The sequence below is a fragment of the Anser brachyrhynchus genome, assembly GCF_964034855.1.
Source record: "Anser brachyrhynchus genome assembly, chromosome: 7".
Taxonomy (NCBI): domain Eukaryota; kingdom Metazoa; phylum Chordata; class Aves; order Anseriformes; family Anatidae; genus Anser; species Anser brachyrhynchus.
Genome location: NC_137701.1, coordinates 12,387,598 through 12,406,958, shown reverse-complemented (window position 1 = coordinate 12,406,958; position 19,361 = coordinate 12,387,598). Strand labels below are relative to the sequence as shown.

At 44.8% G+C, this 19,361-nt stretch overlaps 1 protein-coding gene across 13 annotated transcripts in view; it reads left to right on the top strand.

Annotated features, from left to right (window-relative positions):
• Positions 1-19,361, top strand: part of HDAC4 (histone deacetylase 4) — a 252,357-nt gene that overhangs the window by 227,492 nt on the left and 5,504 nt on the right. For all 13 annotated transcript variants that reach the window (XM_080599463.1, XM_080599474.1, XM_080599469.1 and 10 more), the window contains 4 exons: positions 8,447-8,565; positions 10,307-10,440; positions 16,576-16,660; positions 19,192-19,333. In XM_080599463.1, the coding sequence (XP_080455589.1) occupies positions 8,447-8,565; positions 10,307-10,440; positions 16,576-16,660; positions 19,192-19,333 (480 nt within the window). The remainder of the gene's footprint in view (positions 1-8,446; positions 8,566-10,306; positions 10,441-16,575; positions 16,661-19,191; positions 19,334-19,361) is intronic.

The following is a 19,361-nucleotide window of genomic DNA, read 5'->3' as shown; positions in this document are numbered from 1 at the left end:
CCCAAGGCTTGAGACATTATTACTGTGATGTATGTGATGGGACCCGACTTCTGGCCATGCAAGTTGGCCATGCAGCCCTTATCCTGCAAGAGCTGTGCTCATGACTTCCACCCAACCTCACTCCCAAGTTTACCTAGCAAAGGGACGTGGGCTTGTTTCTATAAGCCATATTTTTTTATTTTTATTTATTCAAAATACTGAATTTATTTCCCTTGTTCTAGCCAACTGGAATTGGAACCAACTGAGCTGTTGGTTTTGTGCTTTCCTTACTGGGGTCTGGTTTCTCCTCAGAAACAGCATGTTGTGTTTTATGAATAAAAATACAACCATCTCTGAAATAAGTGTTACTCATCACTCACTGTTAGTGTCAATGAAGGTAAGCAGAGCTGTGGAGTTGAATGAATGTGTTGCTGGAATATCCTCCTTGATTAGCAGTACCTAATGCCGTATGTAAACCATTGTCATACAAGCATATTCAAGTGCGCTCTGAAAAACTGTTGATGAGTTTGCAAATGGAGCAGGGAAAGAAGCCACTTTTTGAGCCACTCGTTCCTGCACTGATGGTCTTACTGTCGTGCTCACATGTGATACCTGGGGATTGCAGGGGTATCTGCAGGGAATCCTTTACCTGACCCTTATTTTACTCTCATGGCAGCAGCGTCAGAAGAGGTGTGTGAAGCAAAACACACGTTAACTGACCTACTGCCATGTGCACCCAGGCTGTGGTTTCTCTGACCAGTGTCACGACAGGAGCGCTGCAGGACTGGGGGTTGAACATCTTCTCGCTGCTCCGAGCAGCTAAGGGGCAAAATACCTCAATAGGGTGATTGTACATCACTGCTGGTTTTGGGGACTTGCTGCAAGCCTGGGCTGATACATTTGCCTCCCAGACCCATAGAGAATGGGAAAAAGAAGGTATTAAAATTAACTCTGGAAGCAGCAGGATAACAAGATGAAACAATGACAGATCTTTCTGAGTAGAGGAAAACCTGTAAGTAATGCAGTAGTGAATAGAGGCCTGTGTGAGACTACGCTTTCCTTTCCGATACTCTTTCCAGGAGAAGGAATAGAATTCCCTGGCCTGCTGGATGTGTAGGCTTCATTTTTCTTTGAGACTGTCCTGTTCCACCCCATGTCCCCCCACATGCTGTGGGTCCTGCCTCCCCAGCGTGCCTCTTTTTTAACAATTACCAGTTGAAGTGGTTTTCTGTCCTCAAACCAAATTTAGTGTGCTTCTGGCGAACACCCTGCATAAATTCAGGGGGACACACGTGCCAAAACATGAGATGCAAATTTCTGGCAATAGCCAGATGGAATGTCGGCTTCATGGAATAGCATTGCATGCATTAAATCTGGGAGCATTATTTTCTCTTCTCCACTGTCCGTGTATTTGTATTCAGTTATACTGAGCAAAAAGAGCTTTTACTCCTCAGCATGCCATTAAAAAGCCTTCAAAGAATGTATACGATTTAAAATAACATCTAGTCAAATAACTGTCATTTGTCTTGATGTTTTATTCCTGTTACAGGAAAGCAGCACTTTCCTCCAAAGTGGAAGTCTGTTTATCCCAGCAGTCAACAAGACTGATCTCTTCATTATAAAGAGAACCTGTAACTCGCAACTGAGTGACATACTTGCTATTAAATATTAATTGAGTTTCAAGGCTCCTGGAAAATTGTTCAGACCAGTCTACGCCGTGAGACCTTTGCCAGCCATTCCTTAATAGACGCTGGTGTCTTTTTGCCCAGAGACTGCAGCTATTTGGGGAACATATTTTGTAGCTACTCACAGCCCTTATTTTGCCGTGGTTTCTGGGTAGCGAGGTACTTTGTGACTCATCCTCATAGGTAGCACCTCCTGGAGCCTGCCCCATGTGCACACCTTCAGTCAATAAGTTAAATTGGAAGCTTTTTTAATCTTATGCCAAGTTTGGTCATGATAATACATTATCAAGTGACCTTTTTAAATCTTAACCAGCTTCTTTGAAAAACATTTTTTTCCTGAATCTTTCTATTGATTTTAATGTAAAATTATGCTTTGAAGTTTTCAATTTATAGTCCCCTGAGAGTTAGAAAGTGAAGGGAATGGGTCATATATCCTTTTTTTCTTCTTTTCTTGTGTTCGCCCCTTGAGACAATGCATGCCTTCAAGGCAGCACCTTGTTATTCCACCCCATCGAATGCCACGTTGCATTTGCTGGGGATCAAACCTAAGATGAAGAAAAGATAAGAAAATTGGCCATAATGAACTCCAGAAGCAGCAGGCATTTTCACCATGAACTTGGAAACTCACAGTGGAGAACTGAGCTTTAATTCAAACCAGTCCAAATGCCAAACTGTGAGGCTTTGAAGTCTGCAGAGGAATCAGTGGAAATCCTTTGAGCTAGGCAAAGATACTGATATACTTTTTCTCCTTTTTTTTTTAAGCCTTAACTCTTGACATGCTTGTCTGCTTTTAAGGAAGAAAGCCATCTTTCTGTGTAAAAACACTGGAAGAAAAATATGCATCATGCTTTCCATTTTTTCTTCTATTTCAGGATAAACAGGTATACGGATCTGATGAAAGTATGTGCGCTAATGAAATAGTAACTGAGATAATTGTCCTCATAAATCAGTCTCCTGATGAATGAATAAATAAATCCCAATTAAACTTATCATCCCCGCACTGAAAACCTGCTTCAGACCATGTCATTTCACCCTTTCCAAAGAAAGAACAGTAACTTGCTTCAAAGGCTTTCTGCTGATCACTTCTTCGAGCAATATTAGCCTCCCTGTGTTTGCACTACAGCGTTGTGCTGGACAGGGTAGCGTGACCTCTTAATATTTATTAGTACTGCCGAGCCATTTCAAAAGTAAGAACAAGAGTTAAAAATGTGAAGCGGAGAGCGGCCGTGCCTTGCACTTTGTCGCTTATTGTCTTCATAACTGAGGACTGAAATCACCGGCTGCAGCCGCGCGCTGCGTCCCGTCCCGAGGTTGGGGTGAAATCACGGCTGCTAAATTTGGGGGGAGCAGGGGTGGGGTCGCCCCGGTCGCTAACAGACGTTCAGTCTGACAGAAGTGATTTGGGAGTTCGCTGAGAGCTTGGCGCTCCTCCACGCTATCGTAACTGCGCTCTGCCTGCCCTAGACAGCATTACATTATAATTTAGCTGACCATTTACTGCGCAAATGTTCCACGGCTGAAGTCACCACCAAAGTATGTGGGCAATACAGATCTCACAGATTATGCAGAAATGTATTAAACTCTAATGCGTAAAATGCAGGGCATATAATTTCAAATGTCCCTAACTCATCAAAATGTTATTGGTATTCATTGCTGTTATTCCGTAGTTATAGAAACAAACGGTTGTAAAATTCCTTTTTTTTTTTTTTTTACCAGAGTCTGTTGTTCCCTGACTTGTTATACAAGAAATAATGTTTGCTCCTATAAATTCTCATGACATTTTCAAAGGTTGTGTAAAAGTATAGTATGCAAACCCAGCTAGGAGACCTGCCGAAAAAACGTGAAGACTGTGGCTAGTTCCCTATTGCACGAGAACAACAATTACTTAGTGAAATTAAATTGTGTTATACACAGGAGTTTTCCTCTGAATTTGCTGTAAGAAACTTTTCCTGATGATTTTAGCAGTTGTGTCGTTTCATCTGATTTTTTTCCAACCCTGACAGCAGCCCCTCGCGCAATTATAATTCCATGTAGGGTATGATTTCGTGTTAGTTTTATTTTTATTTAAAACACCTCAAGCAGAAGCAAAGCCAGGACTGAAGCTTGAGGGGTCCCTCCTGCCCTTCTCGGACAGACTGGAGCAAGCGTTGAACGGGTTTGGGAGCCAAGTTGGTAGGGGGGGTTGTTCTTTCCTTCGATCCGTAAAACGTTTCAGAAGTGAATAAGGGGGAGGGCGGAAGCTGGTGGTGTTTTGCCTGGAATCGTTGTTTCTGCATTTTAAATTTCATCCTCTCTGATGCTTATTTTGTCCCCAAACTCCTAATCCCTTTTGACATAGCGAATGACCGTGGAGATGGCTGCTTCGAGAAACAAAGACCGGAGCCTTCAGGAAGCCGATTAGCCTCCGGAGCAGTGGATAGCGTTTGGTTTTATATGGCCAGCAGTGGGAAAAGAGGTTCTGAAAAAAGTGCTCAGCCTTCTAAGTTTCACTGATTTGCTTGCTGCAATTGAGCATTTAAAAGAATCCCCCGTAGAACTGCTTAATCTGCCTGTCATTTATTAAGCGTTTAATCGGTGAATTGGCCAGAAATAGACTAAGAATTATTCAGTCTTCTGGAAAATACATATAAAATTGTATGTTTTCCCCCAAAATGATTGCAGAACATGATCAGCAGGTTTTGCTGTTTGCAGCCATCAGTATTAATGCATAACTGTTCAGCTTAGCCATATTCAAAGTCAAATGAAAGGATTTACTTTGTGTTAAGCAAGCAAAACAATCAGCCAAAATATAGGAAATTTAAAGGTATAACCCTTGTATTTAAAAAAAAAATTGGCATGGCTTGAAATGAAGTTTCAGTGTTGTGAACCCTTTCATTCCCCAGTGAATAACTTTGCAGCCACCTTAACCCTGAGTTGAAAGACCCAGTTTCAGAGAAAACTGCTCACCTTCTTGATAGTAATTTAAATCCGTGAATAGTATGATCATCAGGGCAAAATCATAGGGTCGTTTGAAGTTTAATTGTTGTTTTCTCTTGGGACTTAGCTTTAATGTGATGGATCTGAGCGAAAAGGGTATTTTCTTCTGTGCACAAGAAAAATTCAAAACCGAAAGACTTGAGTTAAATGTGCCTGAAACGCTGTCCGCAGATGAAATCTCAGAAATACATCACTTGAAAGCGGTTCATTTGGGCTTTCAGTTGCCTCAGTCCTAAAATTTCACATGTGAGTCTCATTTGTTTCAATTAAAAGGGAAGAAGGAGGGAGCACAGAGGCAGGAGGGCACGCTGTAGCCCCGGGCAAAGCCTGGAGCTCCTCCGAAGCTCCATCCATGTGCTCTGCGCCGTCACGCTGACCATGTGTTGATTCAGACCAGGGTAACGTTCTCTGGGCAAAGATATAGCTGCATATGTATGGGTGAGTGTCAAACAGAGCTGGGGCTGGGGCTTTGGAGCGCTGGTGTAATACTGGAAATAGGAGGAAGTCAGCAGAAAGAGCAGCCCATGAGAGTCGGACGAAGGGAAAGTTTCAAGTCCGGATTTGACAGCGCTCTTGTGTTTGGATGAGCATGGCAGTCATGGCACTGAAAGCATCACCTAGCTTATTTGATCTGACACAATACCCCCTGGCACTCCTGTGGGTCTCGGCAGCCTCCGAGCACACACATCTCCTGGCCCCCTGGGCACAAAGCTGCGTGTTGGGCAGCCTCTGTCGGTCTGTCTGTTCCCGTGGCTCTTCTTGGATGGGGAGCCAGGGGACCCTGCTGCTCACAGTTCTTAAAAATTTGAGGGACCAGGTAGAAATTTACTTTGCATACAGAGCACTAATAATCACTTTAAAATGAAGCTGTGTGCAGGGGGCAGCCTGTTGTTGCAGTATGGTCACCCCGTCCTCTGGACATCCTCAGCAAGGCTTCTTTTAACTGTTGTCGAAAACTGATTGATTTACGTCTAACCAGCAAGCACTGCTTTTTCTCTCCCCAAATTTCTCCGGATGGGTTTCACCTCCAGCAGTCGGAGCTGCCTGTGTGGTGTCTGTGCCACTAGATGGTATCTCCGACCTGCTCTCGCCGTGCTGGGGCTCTCAGCTGAGCACCGCGCATCTCCTTCGGGTGCCTTTGGACCTGGCCAGCAAAACCTGGTGGCGCCGTGGTTGTGCTGGTGGCTGGATGGTGCCAGACACATGCACGGGTTTGGGTTTGCTCCGTCGGGTGATGCCGCGCAGCAGCTGAGGTTCTAGCAGCTCTCATCGTATCGTAGCTTTGGAAAAAAAAATTGATGATTTTAGCAGTTCTGCTTGGGTTAGAAATTAAATAGCTCAGCAGTACTTCAAAGCTCAGGGAAAAAAAAAAACTTTGCCACGTGCACTTGCTTCAAAACTGCTGTTTTAGTCCTTTGTCAAGGAGGTGGTTTCTACTTAAAGTGTCTGTGGGTTTCACTAAACGGGCTTTGTCGACTGAAAAGCCATCAGCAGGAAAATACACTCTTTTGTCTTCCTTATGTAATAATCTCTCTGAGGACAAAATGTATACGGCAATTAAATCATTTGAGGAAAAAATTAAAATTCCACTTTCAGATTTTGTAAGCATTAAAATCTTTCTCAGTACAGTGAAGGCGAATGCTGCCTTAAAAGCTCTGCAACCTGTAACCACCAGCAGAGAATTGCTTTATTTTTGTAACAAGGAAAAGAAAATAAGGTCCCTTTTTTTTTGCATAGGTTTCTGTGTCTCTATGCAGTGAGACTGACAAGCAGGAAGATTGCAAAAAATTAAAGTTTGAAAGGTTTTCTCGGCTGCACGGTGTCTTAGCATCTGAACCAGCCCTGTGATGTACCCAGTGTCCCTGCCCGCACGGGGACTCTGCCCAGTGTTGGCAATGGAAACTCCATGATGGGTTTGACTACCACTCAAAGTGGCTCGTTGCATGGTAGATGGTAATACTACCTTAAATTAAACTGTGCAGAGGGCAAAATGGCTTGAGATGAGATCGGTCTCGGAGCAAATACCAAAGCTGCTGACACTAGCAGATGTCGTGTGGCTGTTTAACACAGATGTAACAGGAGATGTGAGCTTTTGTGGATGTCTTGATAGCACCTGAGCAATCTCAGCACAAAATAGACCTTCCTGGGGTCTTTCTGTTTTTCGGAGCACCCAATAACTACTACACTCAATAAAGGAACACCTTTTCTGTTCTCAGAGCATTCTGTAACCACTGTAGTCAATAAAGGTGAAGCTGTCACATCTACAAAGATACTCAGAGGGTTGTGTTTTGGTATATAAATTCATTTCATGCTTTGGAATGCTAACCTTGGCAGTAGCCATTCCTAGGACAGGGAAACAGGGAATACTGCCATCTTCAGTACCATAAGGGATAGATAGCATTGTTCAGGATTCCCTAGTCTTACAGCTGATAGCAAGGTCTGGAGAGGTATCTCCAAGATTGGGTTGGTAAACTTACAAGGGAAAAAGAACATAATTTGGAAAATATTACTGTATATAGGGGGCCTTGAGATTAACACCTCTTTGTGCACCTCCTTGCTTTTCCACCATTTCCTGCAGTTATCATTGCCTGATCCAAAAATTGAAAATTATTTTCAAGCCCATGGATGCGTGTACCCCGGTGTAAGCTGGTATTTATCCAAGAGTGCTTGCTACAGGCTTTGTTAATCAGAAAAGATTGTGTGACTGTCATGTTTATTCAGAAGCTCTGTTGCTTTCACTTTTTTCATTGCTGTGATTTCAATTCTGCTGTGTTTGTGCTGGGGTGATTAGATGAAGAAGCAATTACTTGCTCTCTGCAGAACTTTCCCTTTTCGCTTAGTTGGCATATTGACGTGGGAAATGGGGTGTTTGCAACCTCATGGATTTTGAACAGAAATTTAGTAGATTGAAGAGAGAAACCAGGATGAAGATGCATTTTGCTGAGAAACCATAGAGATGGACCTCCTGTTTCATTTAAATACTGGCCTTAACAGGCAGTAGGTTGCAGATGCTGAGCAATTTAATCCATTTTTAGAGAACAAAATGTCAGAGGATGGGAAACTGGAGCTGGGTGTATTTGGGCTGGATATTTGCATGTTAAAGCTCATTCACTGCCTGTGGTAACCATCCAGCACTGTCGACTTTCTTTTGTTTTGGTTCTTGGTGGGCCAGCTGAGCAGCAAGTTCATGGACTCGAGGCTGGCAGTGCCCCAAACAGCTGCACGATGCAGTGGCAAGGGTAGCGCTCACCTGCACCACGACATCCCCAGCCTTTCATTATGGGTAATGAAAAGTGCAGCATGGAAAAAATAAATGGCTTTGCAGATGCTGCCAAGACTAATGGAGATGTTTAGGAGGAGCACAGGGCTGTAGCTAGGAGACAAGTGCCACACACCGAGGTTGCTGTAGGACAGGTTTTCCAGGTGGTTTTGCAGTCTGGGCCAGATGCCCTCTTATTTTCTCCTTAGCCCTGACATACGAAAAGCGAGATACGATCACAAAGGGAAAACACAATGTATGGCAAGTTATTTCCCTGGTCAAAACCTGAGGTTGTCAGTGGAGAAAATAAACCGTGTTGAAAAAATAACGAGAGAGGGATATTGACTTCAAAACTATACTGTGTGGTGTGGTGTTGCAAAGTTTCTTGCCAGCCAGGCTCTCATCTGCTAATTAAAAGGGAAATGGACTTTGCTACTGTGGAGAAACAACACGAGGCTTTATAAACCATTTTCTAGATAGCTTAAGTGTTCCTGTGTTTGTTTGAGAGCCAAAGTAACGCGTCTGCCATTGTTCAATTCTGTTGCAGAACGGTAGTAATGCCCATTGCCAACGAATTTGCCCCAGATGTTGTGCTGGTGTCATCTGGTTTTGATGCGGTGGAAGGCCATCCTACACCTCTTGGAGGATATAACCTATCGGCAAAATGTAAGTTGTGGATTGAAAAACAGCAAAGATCTGAAACTGGTGTAAATTGTTGCTGTCCTGGGGGCCAAATTACAATATATCCAGGTTCTGCCTTTTGGGAGTCTGCCTTCAAATACCTTATTTCAATGGCAATTTTTTCAGACTTTTTGTTGCATTTGCTTTTGTTTTGTCACTACATGGTATATATTTTAGTCTGGCTGAAGCCTTTGTTATCTTGGAGCATTGCATATTTCACTTTTAAGTGCAAATAAATTACTCAAGGAAATTACCAAGTCACTTGTACTCATATCTTGGTGGAAGACAGCTGCTTAATTAGAAAAAGTTATGTTTTTTTTAATGCAAAATTGCAGAAAGAGGCAATGCCAGATGTAAACAGATAAACCCCTGCTCTGAATGCTAGTAGACATACATTTCTTCCTCTAGGATACCTTAATAAAAATTTGGGCCAAATTTTTTTTTCTCTATCCTTGAAACAATTATATGGGTCCACAAAAACGTCCCTTTTGCTTTGCATCTGTAATGTTTTGCATTGCACAGGAGATGCACTCAACTCCACACACATACACACACACACAACGCCTCCTTTTTTTGCAATGCTGGATATGTCTGGCACTGTATAATTAGGGTCATTCAGGAAAACAGTTTTTCTTGCAAAAGCCAAAGGATATTTTTTAAGAGTTTGTTTCAGTCAGGAAACTTAGTCTGTACAGTGAACTTCAGACCTTTGCAAGGTAGCTGAACCTATAAACTTCATACAAGAATAAAGTGAAATATATTTACAAGATAAGTTATTTAAGATATCCAGAAACACTTCGTAACAAAGAGCTCTTGTTTACCTGCCTGTTGTATTTCCCATGTTGTGCTACTCTCTCAAAATGTGAGGCTGGTTTCTGTGTTACATGCTCAGCCATGAGTCTTTTATCTGGCTGTTAACTTGCCAGTTTGCAAAGGCACTTGCAGGGGCTATGAGACACTGCAAAATAAAAAGCAGGGAACACGGGTGAGGGTAGAAATGTGCAGGGTTCTCTTTCATTTGGATTTTTTTTTTTGAGGGGGAGGGTTGGTTTGAGGACATGTTTTTTAAATCCTCACAGCTTGGTTCTGTTTTGTTTAAAGGGTAGAAATGTATTGTGTGTCATATGATCAAAGTCCCAGTGCCCCAGGAATTTTTATAGCATATTATATATGGGAAGAAATGTCTGTTAAGGACTGGATGTCAAATGTCTCGGGGGCGCTGCAATGCCGCTATCACAACTGAGAGCACCGGCAGCAATTTCACTGGTTTCCCCTTGCCCTCCTCCCCCGGTGCCTCCCGTACAACTTCTTCAGCATCGCCTTTTCCTTCTCGCATCTCAAGCAGCAGGGCGAGAGCAGACTCCTTCCGTCCTCCTCCTCCCCTTCCCCGGGTGGCCTCTGCCACCACATTGAGCCCAGGGGCTGCCAGGGGGCTGCTGGGGGGCTGCGGTGCCCCTCGCCCGGATAACCTCCAGCAGGGAGGCTCACAGCGGCAGCGGGGTGCGGATCCATCCCGCGTCGCTCCAGCGGGGAAGCGTGGCTGGAATTCTGAAACGAGTGCATGAAAATCAAACCTGGCTCATATTATGCGTTTAAGTCCGCTCGGATCCCTTGTGGTTTTTTAATATGATGTAATTCCTTTTTATAACGCTTTGATCCTTTGCCAGGAGCCTGATTCCAGCGACAACCTCTGCCCTTCTCTCACATTTCCTCTTTCCCCTCACAGGCTTCGGGTACCTGACGAAGCAGCTGATGGGCCTGGCCGGAGGCCGCGTCGTCCTGGCCCTCGAAGGAGGCCACGACCTGACCGCCATTTGCGATGCCTCAGAAGCATGTGTTTCTGCTTTGCTGGGAAACGAGGTACGGAGAAACAAAAAACATGCCACCAGAAGGCCATGGTGGTGTTCCTGGTGGCACCTTCCAGGTGCCTCAGCCTCTACCCCCTCGTCCTGCGGAGTTTCCAGTTGTGGCATTGACTTTGGGCTTCTTACTCTCCAAAACAGGGAATCTGCCCAATTTTTCTCATTGTTTCTTGTCCTTCCATTTGAAGGAGACAGGGTGATTTAATGAGCACATGCTATATTATTTTTATAACTAACTTTGTTTGGCAATCCGCACCTTAAAAGGATTGAAATAACTAAGAATTTGCTTTTATTCCTTCTCCAAGTAGTTTGCTTTGGGCTTCTAGGGAAATGACTGATGAGTTCAATTTCATTCTGAAGTAGTTGTCCAAGTCTTCCCCTTTCTTTGCAGCCCCCCTCCCTAGTGGTTCAGCTTACTTTCTCCACTGGACAGCTTGCTTGACACTTTTCTACTGTATTTTTCCTTGACATTATATTTTCTACATAATGCACATTGCTGTGTTGAAAAAGCCTTAACTGTGTTACAGAAGTTGGCAGGAAGGGCCAGGGTGTTTGATTGCAAGATAAGAGCAAGGCAGAGAAGTACAAAAAGGAAGTCTAGTTTTTGGTTTCTGGGGAAGTCGGGGTATTTTCCTACAGAGGCAGATACTTCAGCTTTTCTTCCTGTTCTTGCTGCGGTGGAATTAACGAATAAATTATTCAGATTCCTCTTGGCCATCCTTCTTGATGCAGGAGGATGGCTATTAGCATCCACTGTAGCTGGCACCATTTCTTCCAGCATGACTGATAATTGAAACGTTCCCAGTGGTGGCATTTGACCTGGCTTGGGCTCAAGGTGTTCAGGCTCATGCCCTGCAGAAATACTGCAGCAAGTAAGTACGGCAATTAGTTGGAGCAGCAAAATCTCAGACTGGGGACCTTGTGCATCTGCCGTGTCTGTACCTTTGCATACATTTCTGTTCAAGGGGCATATTTCTCTATAATTTGTGGGCTTGTGAGTATGAGCAAATGGTTTGTTTGGGTCAGGCCTCCTTCTTATTGGACACGTGTTCTCCACATGGAGGACAACCACAGTCATCCAAATGGCTGAGTCTTGGGCTGACACAGTAGACTGCAAAAATGCCTTGCATTAATTTTACACCTAGGAAAATTTCACCTCGCTCAGAAAAGCATGTATTCTCCCAGCCGGAGCCATGGACGTGGTCCCTGTTCATTATCTGCTGCAGTTGTCATGGTGTGGCAGGGACTCTGAAGCTGTTCAATGCAATTGTTGAGGATTGGTGACACACATCAAAACAGCAGCACAGTGCGATTCTTTAGGCTACATATAGCTAAGAAATGCAGCCTTATGGGAGAGAATCCATACAGATTTCAAGTTGGACGTGGCTGAGAAACCCAGGGCTTGGCTAGTGTGGTTGCATTTTTTAGGCTGCCTTTTTAATTAAGAGATTGCCCTGAGCACCCTGTGCAAATGAGCAAGTCTCAAAAGGCTGTGATGAGTGTAACAGGACATGAAAAGTCTGCTGAGATGACCTCAAACACAGTAGACCTCTGAAGGCAGCAGTCTCATCGACAAGGCAAGAAATCTTCCTGCCTGTCAGTGGAGGATGGAGGTTCCTCCTAAAGCTTTCACCTGCTGTGGAGAACACAACCAGGCTCTATCATCTCCGCCCTTTGCTGAAGATGCCGTAGTGCAGGAACTGATGGAAGCCACGTGGTCACCATCTGAAGGTGCAGCACCACAGAGAGGAGAAGCCAAGCAGTATTTCAGCTCTAAGTCTGCCTCCAGGAGTAGTTGACTTCTGGGGCTGATGGTGAGCCCTCAGCAGGCTTGCAGTGACTCAGTGACCATCAGCCTTTCTCGGGTCTGGGAAGTTGGAGTAGGGAGGTTGGATCTGCATGGAGGTGCAGTTCTCCTATGTTTGCTGACTCTTCTTTGAAGAAGTGCTTTGTCTCACAATATCCACACTCTTTGTGAAGGGACAACAGTGCCTGGGGAAGCCTCAGTAATCAGACCAATAGATCAGCGGTAAAACAGCTGGGTTTCATAAAAAGCATCTGCTTCAATCATCCAGCATCCCATCTCCAAGCATCCAGAGAGCATCCATTCCTTGTGCTTGGCCAGACAGTTCTGATAGGGCTCTCAGCATGGTCCAGCTCACCAGGCTGTGCTTAGTCCTCGGGACAGCCGAAAACTCAGGAGCCAGCTGCTACATCAGCATAGAAGGAACAGGGTTTACATTACAGCTCCTATTTCTCTTAAGGTGATGGTGATGGCACTGTTGTCCATACAGGCAATCCCTTCAGCTCCATTCAAGTTTGGATACAGCCAGCTCTAGTGGCAGGATGCACTTTGAAGGAGAGACTGAGGAAATAACATGTGAAAGATGTCATTCCCCTCGCTTAATGTACTGCTACGATGCAGGCGGGTGACCACAATGTGGTGTGAGGATCTGTGTGCAATAAATAAGCACTTGCTCCGAGCCATGAACGTGTTTGGAAGGGTGTAGCTTCGGGGAGATCTTAGCACTCACGAGAGCTTGGATGTTGTCAACTGGCTGAGTGTTTTCATTTAGCAGAGTGAACATTGATCCTTAAAGGTAAAAAATCTTTGTTTTTTTTTTTAATCACTAAATCAGGACAGCTATGAGGCGCTTTTAAATATTTAAAGATGGACCTGTGCTCACTTTTCCTAGGTGGGCTATAAGACTGCACAGATACCATGATAATGTTCTCTTACCCACACATCAAAAAGCAGGAAATACTAGTTTTATCAAGGTCTTTTATAAAATCTTTTTAATGCAAGGAAGTTGGAGGGAACTGCTGTTGCTTTGTCCCGCGGCCCTTTGATGAAGTTTGATATACAGCGTGTTAGACAATTTTGCATGCACGCACATGGACAGCCAGCTGCGGCCGGCGACGGGCTGCAGGGAGGTTTGCTCACTGAAGAGAGGTGGCTGCGTTACACGGGGAAGTGGTAGGAAATGAGGGGAACGGTGCCAGTCCCCAAAGCGTCTGTGTTCACCGGCAGAGATCAAAACTCCCGCTCTGGAAAAGCGTTATGCAAAGGCAAGAGCCGGCTTGTTCCCAACTGTCCAGGAAATTAAAACAGAGCTTTAGCTTTGCAGCAGATTATTTTAATGTGAAATGAGTTAGTGCTGTGCGAGGTGGCTTGAAAATGTATGTAGGTTGCTTTACTTACAAATTTAGTTGTTCAAAACTAGCACGACTGCAGCTGAAAAAATCAAAGGCAGGCATCATGCACGAGGATCTGTTAATGCTAACGATGCCCATTCTGCTCCGTCTGTTCCCGGGGAGCGATGCTGCTATTTAAACGCCTGAGCATCGGTGGCCTTGGCAGCGGAACACTGTGCCAGCGCCATGCCCAGAGCAGGGTGTGCAGCTCCTGTGCCTCGGGAGCACTGCCAGTCCCTGCTACAAAGACTGTCTTGTTTTTCTTGCACGAGTAGCAGAGGTGTGTCCGGCGTGACTCTGGACATCCTGAACAAACGTGAAGGTGATAATAAGCAGTTGCTTAAAAACTTTGCTTAATGCCCAGCGGTATTTCCTTCCTTTTCCAAGAGAGTGATGGGTGAGGCAGTTGTCTGTGAGTGTTCTTCAGGAGAAGTAGTGTATGATGGAAATGATTCATCTGTGAAATAGCACATGGCTAAGCTGCCTGATGCTGTGTGCTTTATGTCAGTATCAACTGAAAGGCATTAGAAAGCTCTGACTTAAAGATTTGTCCAGGAATAGCTTCTGCCTTCACTTAATGTCATACAGAAGCTAGTCTCGGCCAGAATTATTTTTAGAGTAGAGAATTTAAAAAAAAAAAAAAAGTGCAATCTGTAATTATTAAATGTGGAATGGAGCAATTTCTAGACCTGATGGAGTACCTATCAAATGGCTGCCATGTGGTTGTGAGAGCAAATCTCTTGGCTGGAGCTTCTCTTGGCTTTGAGCAGGAGTTGCAGTTAAACTTTGCCATAGTTTCATTAACTATTAAACTGTGGCTGCTTCTTTGCTGAGGAGTATTCCTGGATGGGCATTGACGAGTATTTTTGGCCAGTCAACAGCTGTGAACATTTCTTGTTTTGGATACCCAAAAAAGCGTCCTGTGAGGAGACCTGTGATGAATTCATGTTCTTTATGGAGAACCAGAGGGAAAAAAATAGAAGGGGGAAAAAAGGAAAAAAAATATGCTTGGAGAGAAGCAGCTCTGCTGAAAGTTATTTCTTGAGTATTGAGTTGGTTGTAAGATGTCTTGAGCTCATGTGTGTTGAATCCAAGCCATTGGCCATGTCTGTGAGCCAAGTAGAGCTGCTCTGCTGAGACATCCTCACCTACTAAGCAGATGCCTCTGCTGCTCCAGAGGAAATCAGTACTATCCACAACATCACCCAGTCTCCTTCCCTTGGAAGATCTTTTCATAATTTTGATCATCTTTATTCTATTTTTATATATATATAAGTTGGTTGATCTGCTCTGGAGATCTGCCTTCTCTCCTGGGGAGATGCGCTAGTGCTGCGGAGGGAGGCAGCCCATGCTCCTGCCTGCTGTCGGAGCTGTGCCTGCACAGCGTTAAAAGGCTTCTGCTGATTCCAAAGGATGGCAGGAGCCACGTGGATGTATCTTAGGGTCTTCTCTTGCTCCTTGGGGGGAAAAAAATCTAGTAATAACTATGTTGGTTGAGGTATTTTTTGAGCCCAAGTTTCTTGCCAAATGAGAATCGAAGCGGGCAGCATATTTTCAACATGAGGTTTAATAACTTCATGAAGGGCAGAGGGGGATACAGATGTCAGTGTGTCAGTCTTGTTTCCCTGATCCTGTACTGACCAAAGGCTGCCAGGGCTGGGATGGATATGGGCAGAGCTCCTTCCATGTTGGTCACAAAGCCCTGCTGGGATTGGGAAATGAGAAGTGGTGTCCTGAAGGTGTTTCTGAAGGGAGCTCTGGATGCACGGTCAGTCAGCCACAGCAGGTGCCCTTGTCCATGCCGATGCACAGGGAGCTGGGAGGTCTGTAACCTCCTGAAATGGTGACTCTCTTTGGTGGCAGGAGAGGGACATCTGAGAACAAGCAGTACGTGTGTGCACCCATTTTGAACACTAGTTCGGTTTGCCAGCACGCTTGAAGCTGGGATGTGTGGCAGAGCAAACCAGAAAACATTGTAGGCAGACACAACACGTGCCATCTGCATGTACAGCATAAAGGATCCAAGCCCAGAAAGATACCTGCTTGCTGTGTGCATGCACACATTTCTGGGAGGCTTTCTTTGTCATCTTTCAATCGAAAGTCTCAATACCAGCAGCATGTTCTTACTGTCCTCTTTTTTGTATGAAGAGCAAAAGAAAGAAGCCAGCATCAAAAAAGACTAAATTTTATTGCCCAACTACTATCCTTACTGCCATCTTCAAGGCAAATTTTTATAAAGATTAACATAAGGATTTAATGTTGCTCTGACCAGGAAAGAGTAGCCCAGCAGCTACTAAGAGGCATCACCAGTGACTCTGAAGTTACAGTCGTGCCAAGTGTTACTTTAAAGCAAGGTTTTTCTGTTTCTCTGTACCAAAATTAGGCTATTTACTCATAGGATACAGATTTTTTTCACTTAAGAGTCAATAATGGATTAGGTATTAGGAAGAATTTAAAAGTTACCCCTTTTATTTCTTTAGAGGAAAGAAAGAAGTGTGGTTGTTACCATATTTTTAAGTCCCTTTTATTTTCATGTCATTGTTTTAATAGTGAAAGCTTTGCAAAAAGGTAGATCAGAGCAATAGTTTTAAAAAAATGCGTTGTGAAAACGGCAAGCATCACTTGCCTTATTTTTCTGGTCTCTGCAGTCTTCATCTCCGGCTGCAGCAGGCTCGCTCCAAAGAGCCCCAGCTGCTGGGCTCGGCGGAGCTGCGGCGCTCCGTGTGTGCGGAGGAGTGTCAGGCTGGGGGAGGCTGCATGTTGTATCGCAAGAGCACTTAGGAAGTCTGTATGTTTTGGATATTTAACTAAGGGCAGATAATAGGGATCAGGGGAATGGGGTGGAGGCTTGATGCCGCAGAGCTATTTGCTAAATCACGCTTAATGCCTGGTCTCTAGCTTGTGATAACATTTCTTCGTTCTTCCTCTCTCTCCCCAGCTTGACCCTCTTCCAGAAAAGGTTTTCCAGCAGAGAGCAAATGCTAATGCAGTGCATTCAATGGAGAAAGTAATCGAGATACACAGTGAGTATAGCCCCGTTCACCCAGCTGGTTCCCTGATGGGTTGCCCTGAGGACACCCATTCCAATTCTTCATCATCCTGGCAACTCCATCTTCAGCGTCAGGCTGCTGCCTGCCCTTATCCTAGTTTGCGGGTGGTCACTGCACAGTGAACTGGATTTAGGCAGCTGCAAACTGGTCTTACTGTACGTGCAGTAGAGATGCACGGGGATCAGGAGATTCAGGAAGATGCTTTGGCTCTTGAGAGAGGACTGTATCGGTGCACCTGCCTTCACAGCCTGCTGTTCTGCTGGTACGGGTTGGAGCTCTTAAATGCAAAACTTTGTGTCAGTGAAGGTGAAGCAAGCTGGGAGGCATCCCAGTCATTCTGCAAGTTGTTCTGATCTCACTGGGGAAATCAGTATTAAAACTAGTGCAGTAAGACCCTTAAAATCTCTGTAGAGGACAGGCTGTCCTGCACTTTAGCATGTGTGTTTCTCTCTTCAAAAGCAATGCAAGTATCTCTGACTAATGTGAGTCTCGTTGTGCATTGTTGCATCCATTAATTAAGAATGGATAGGGATAAAGTTAAGAGTGCTGCATTAAGCTGCTAATCTTGTGGGTTTGTTTAGCTGGGGAGGTTACAGTCATTGTGGTTGAAGGTTTCCTGGGGACATTCTTGGGGAGTGAAAAGAGCCTGAATAACACGGGAATCTCGCTGTGCTAGGTCTTGACATCTTCCTGCTTCAAACATTTGTGGTGCAGAACTGGAAGGGGGGTTGGTCTTCATTTTTTAGGGAGAAAGTAGAGCTTAAAAGAGGCCGGAACATTTCTCCCACTTAAAAATGCCCAGTAACTTTAGGAATCAGAATTCCATTTCTAGCAGCCACTCTGCAGACTGAGTGTTTAGAGCAGCAATGTGACACTTCAGCAGCACCTTGAGTCAGACAGTGATTAAAACTGAGCACAGCAATTTAGAAAAGAGGCTTTGAGTAAGACCCTCAGGTCTGCTGTCCAGCACAGAAGAACTGAAGAGGTTTGAAAAAAAGTCCCTCCTCCCCATCCACTGGCCTCACTATACAGGTTCCTGCTTTCAGGCTTTGCTGTGGCTTCTTGGGTACCAGCAAATTCTGCTTGTCCTACCTGGGAGCCAAGAGGACACCTTTTATTCTGATGCCCTGAAGCCTCCTCTATGCTCTTTTCACCGAAAAAGGTTGTTCATCATAACAAACTGCAGCCATACAGAATTAATGCAACTTGAGCTTCTTTATTCCTAAGTGATTTGCCCAAAAAAGCATAGCAGGAACCTGACAGTTAGCAACTAAATTCAGATGGCCAGTCCAAATCTCGGTTGCATCCTTCCCTCTCATATATTTTATCTCTGATCAAAAATTTCTAAGGATTTTGAAGTGAAAAGCAAACATCATTAATTTTTGAGCACCTAAGTGCCCCCTTTTGTCAAGGCAGAGGGGTGTTGTACACCTCTGTGCAGCTATGATCCTCACCTCCAGCACTCCTTCTGTGTTTGTCTGTTCAAAAATCCAGTTTCGGCCTCCCACAATTCTTCCCTAGCCAAAGCAGAAGAGCATCTTTCATTGCAAGACAGTGATTCAGCCCTGATTTGATATCTTAGGTGTCCTTATGGAATACACAGGTGCATGTTTCTAAATGTTCTTAATATGTTTTGGATTAAAATTTTGCTTTCTTGTGTCTGCTCCCCTACAAAATATCTCCCAGCCTTGGAGAGCTGTTACATCCTTGCGCAACCTGTGTGATGCCAGCTGTGGAAATCTGTTATTTCAGCCTCCTCCATTTTTAGTACTTCTGTATGGACAAGGGTTTTTATGCCTTATATCCAAGAAATAAGCTAAATAGAAGGTTGTTCCACTGCACTGTTTTCTGGTGAAAAAATGTGCTGCTGTTTGCATGCTTACTCAAACAACCAAACAAGGTAAACATTTATTCAAAAAGCAATTCTTTAAGACAGCAGAATTGCAGCACCATCTATTAACACAGCAACTTGGCATGAAGTGGGAGCTTTGGCAGTCCTTAGCAGTCACTTTTGCTATTATATAGGAAGTATATTGGCTTTTTTTCGTGTGTGTGGAGAACAAAGCAGCCTCTCACAGCAGCATGCTTGACCGTCAGGATAAACTATGAGTATTGTGTCAGTCATCTTGAGGGTGTCAGAGCTCATGGCAAAGAGCTGTGAGCGATGGAGGGAAGCCATCTCACTGCCTCTCCAAGCCCATGCTCAGGGCACACGCCCAGGGCCGGAGGGTTTGCAGGGATATCCCTAGCCTTGCCTCACAAGCCAGGACTCCCTTGGCTTGTGTTCCCAGGAGCCAGCCTCCACCTGCGGCTTCCCCTGCTGCCCTGGGACCTCGAGCCAGTCCTGGAAGTGACACTGAGTGCAGCTCAAGGTGTTCTGCACAGGCAGGATGAGTCTTCCCCAGTCAGTTCCCAGCCATCTGCTGGGCCTGGAGAAGTGGGAACACGGTGCTCGACCCGTTATGGTGCAGATGCCCTGACTGCGCCTCTTACCTCTGCCACAGGCAAGTATTGGCATTCACTCCAGCGTTACGCCTCCACGGTGGGCTACTCCCTGGTGGAGGCACAGAAGTGCGAGAACGAGGAGGCAGAGACGGTGACGGCCATGGCATCTCTGTCAGTAGGCGTGAAGCCAGCTGAGAAGCGGTGAGTTGCTTTCCTTCTCTTTTATCAC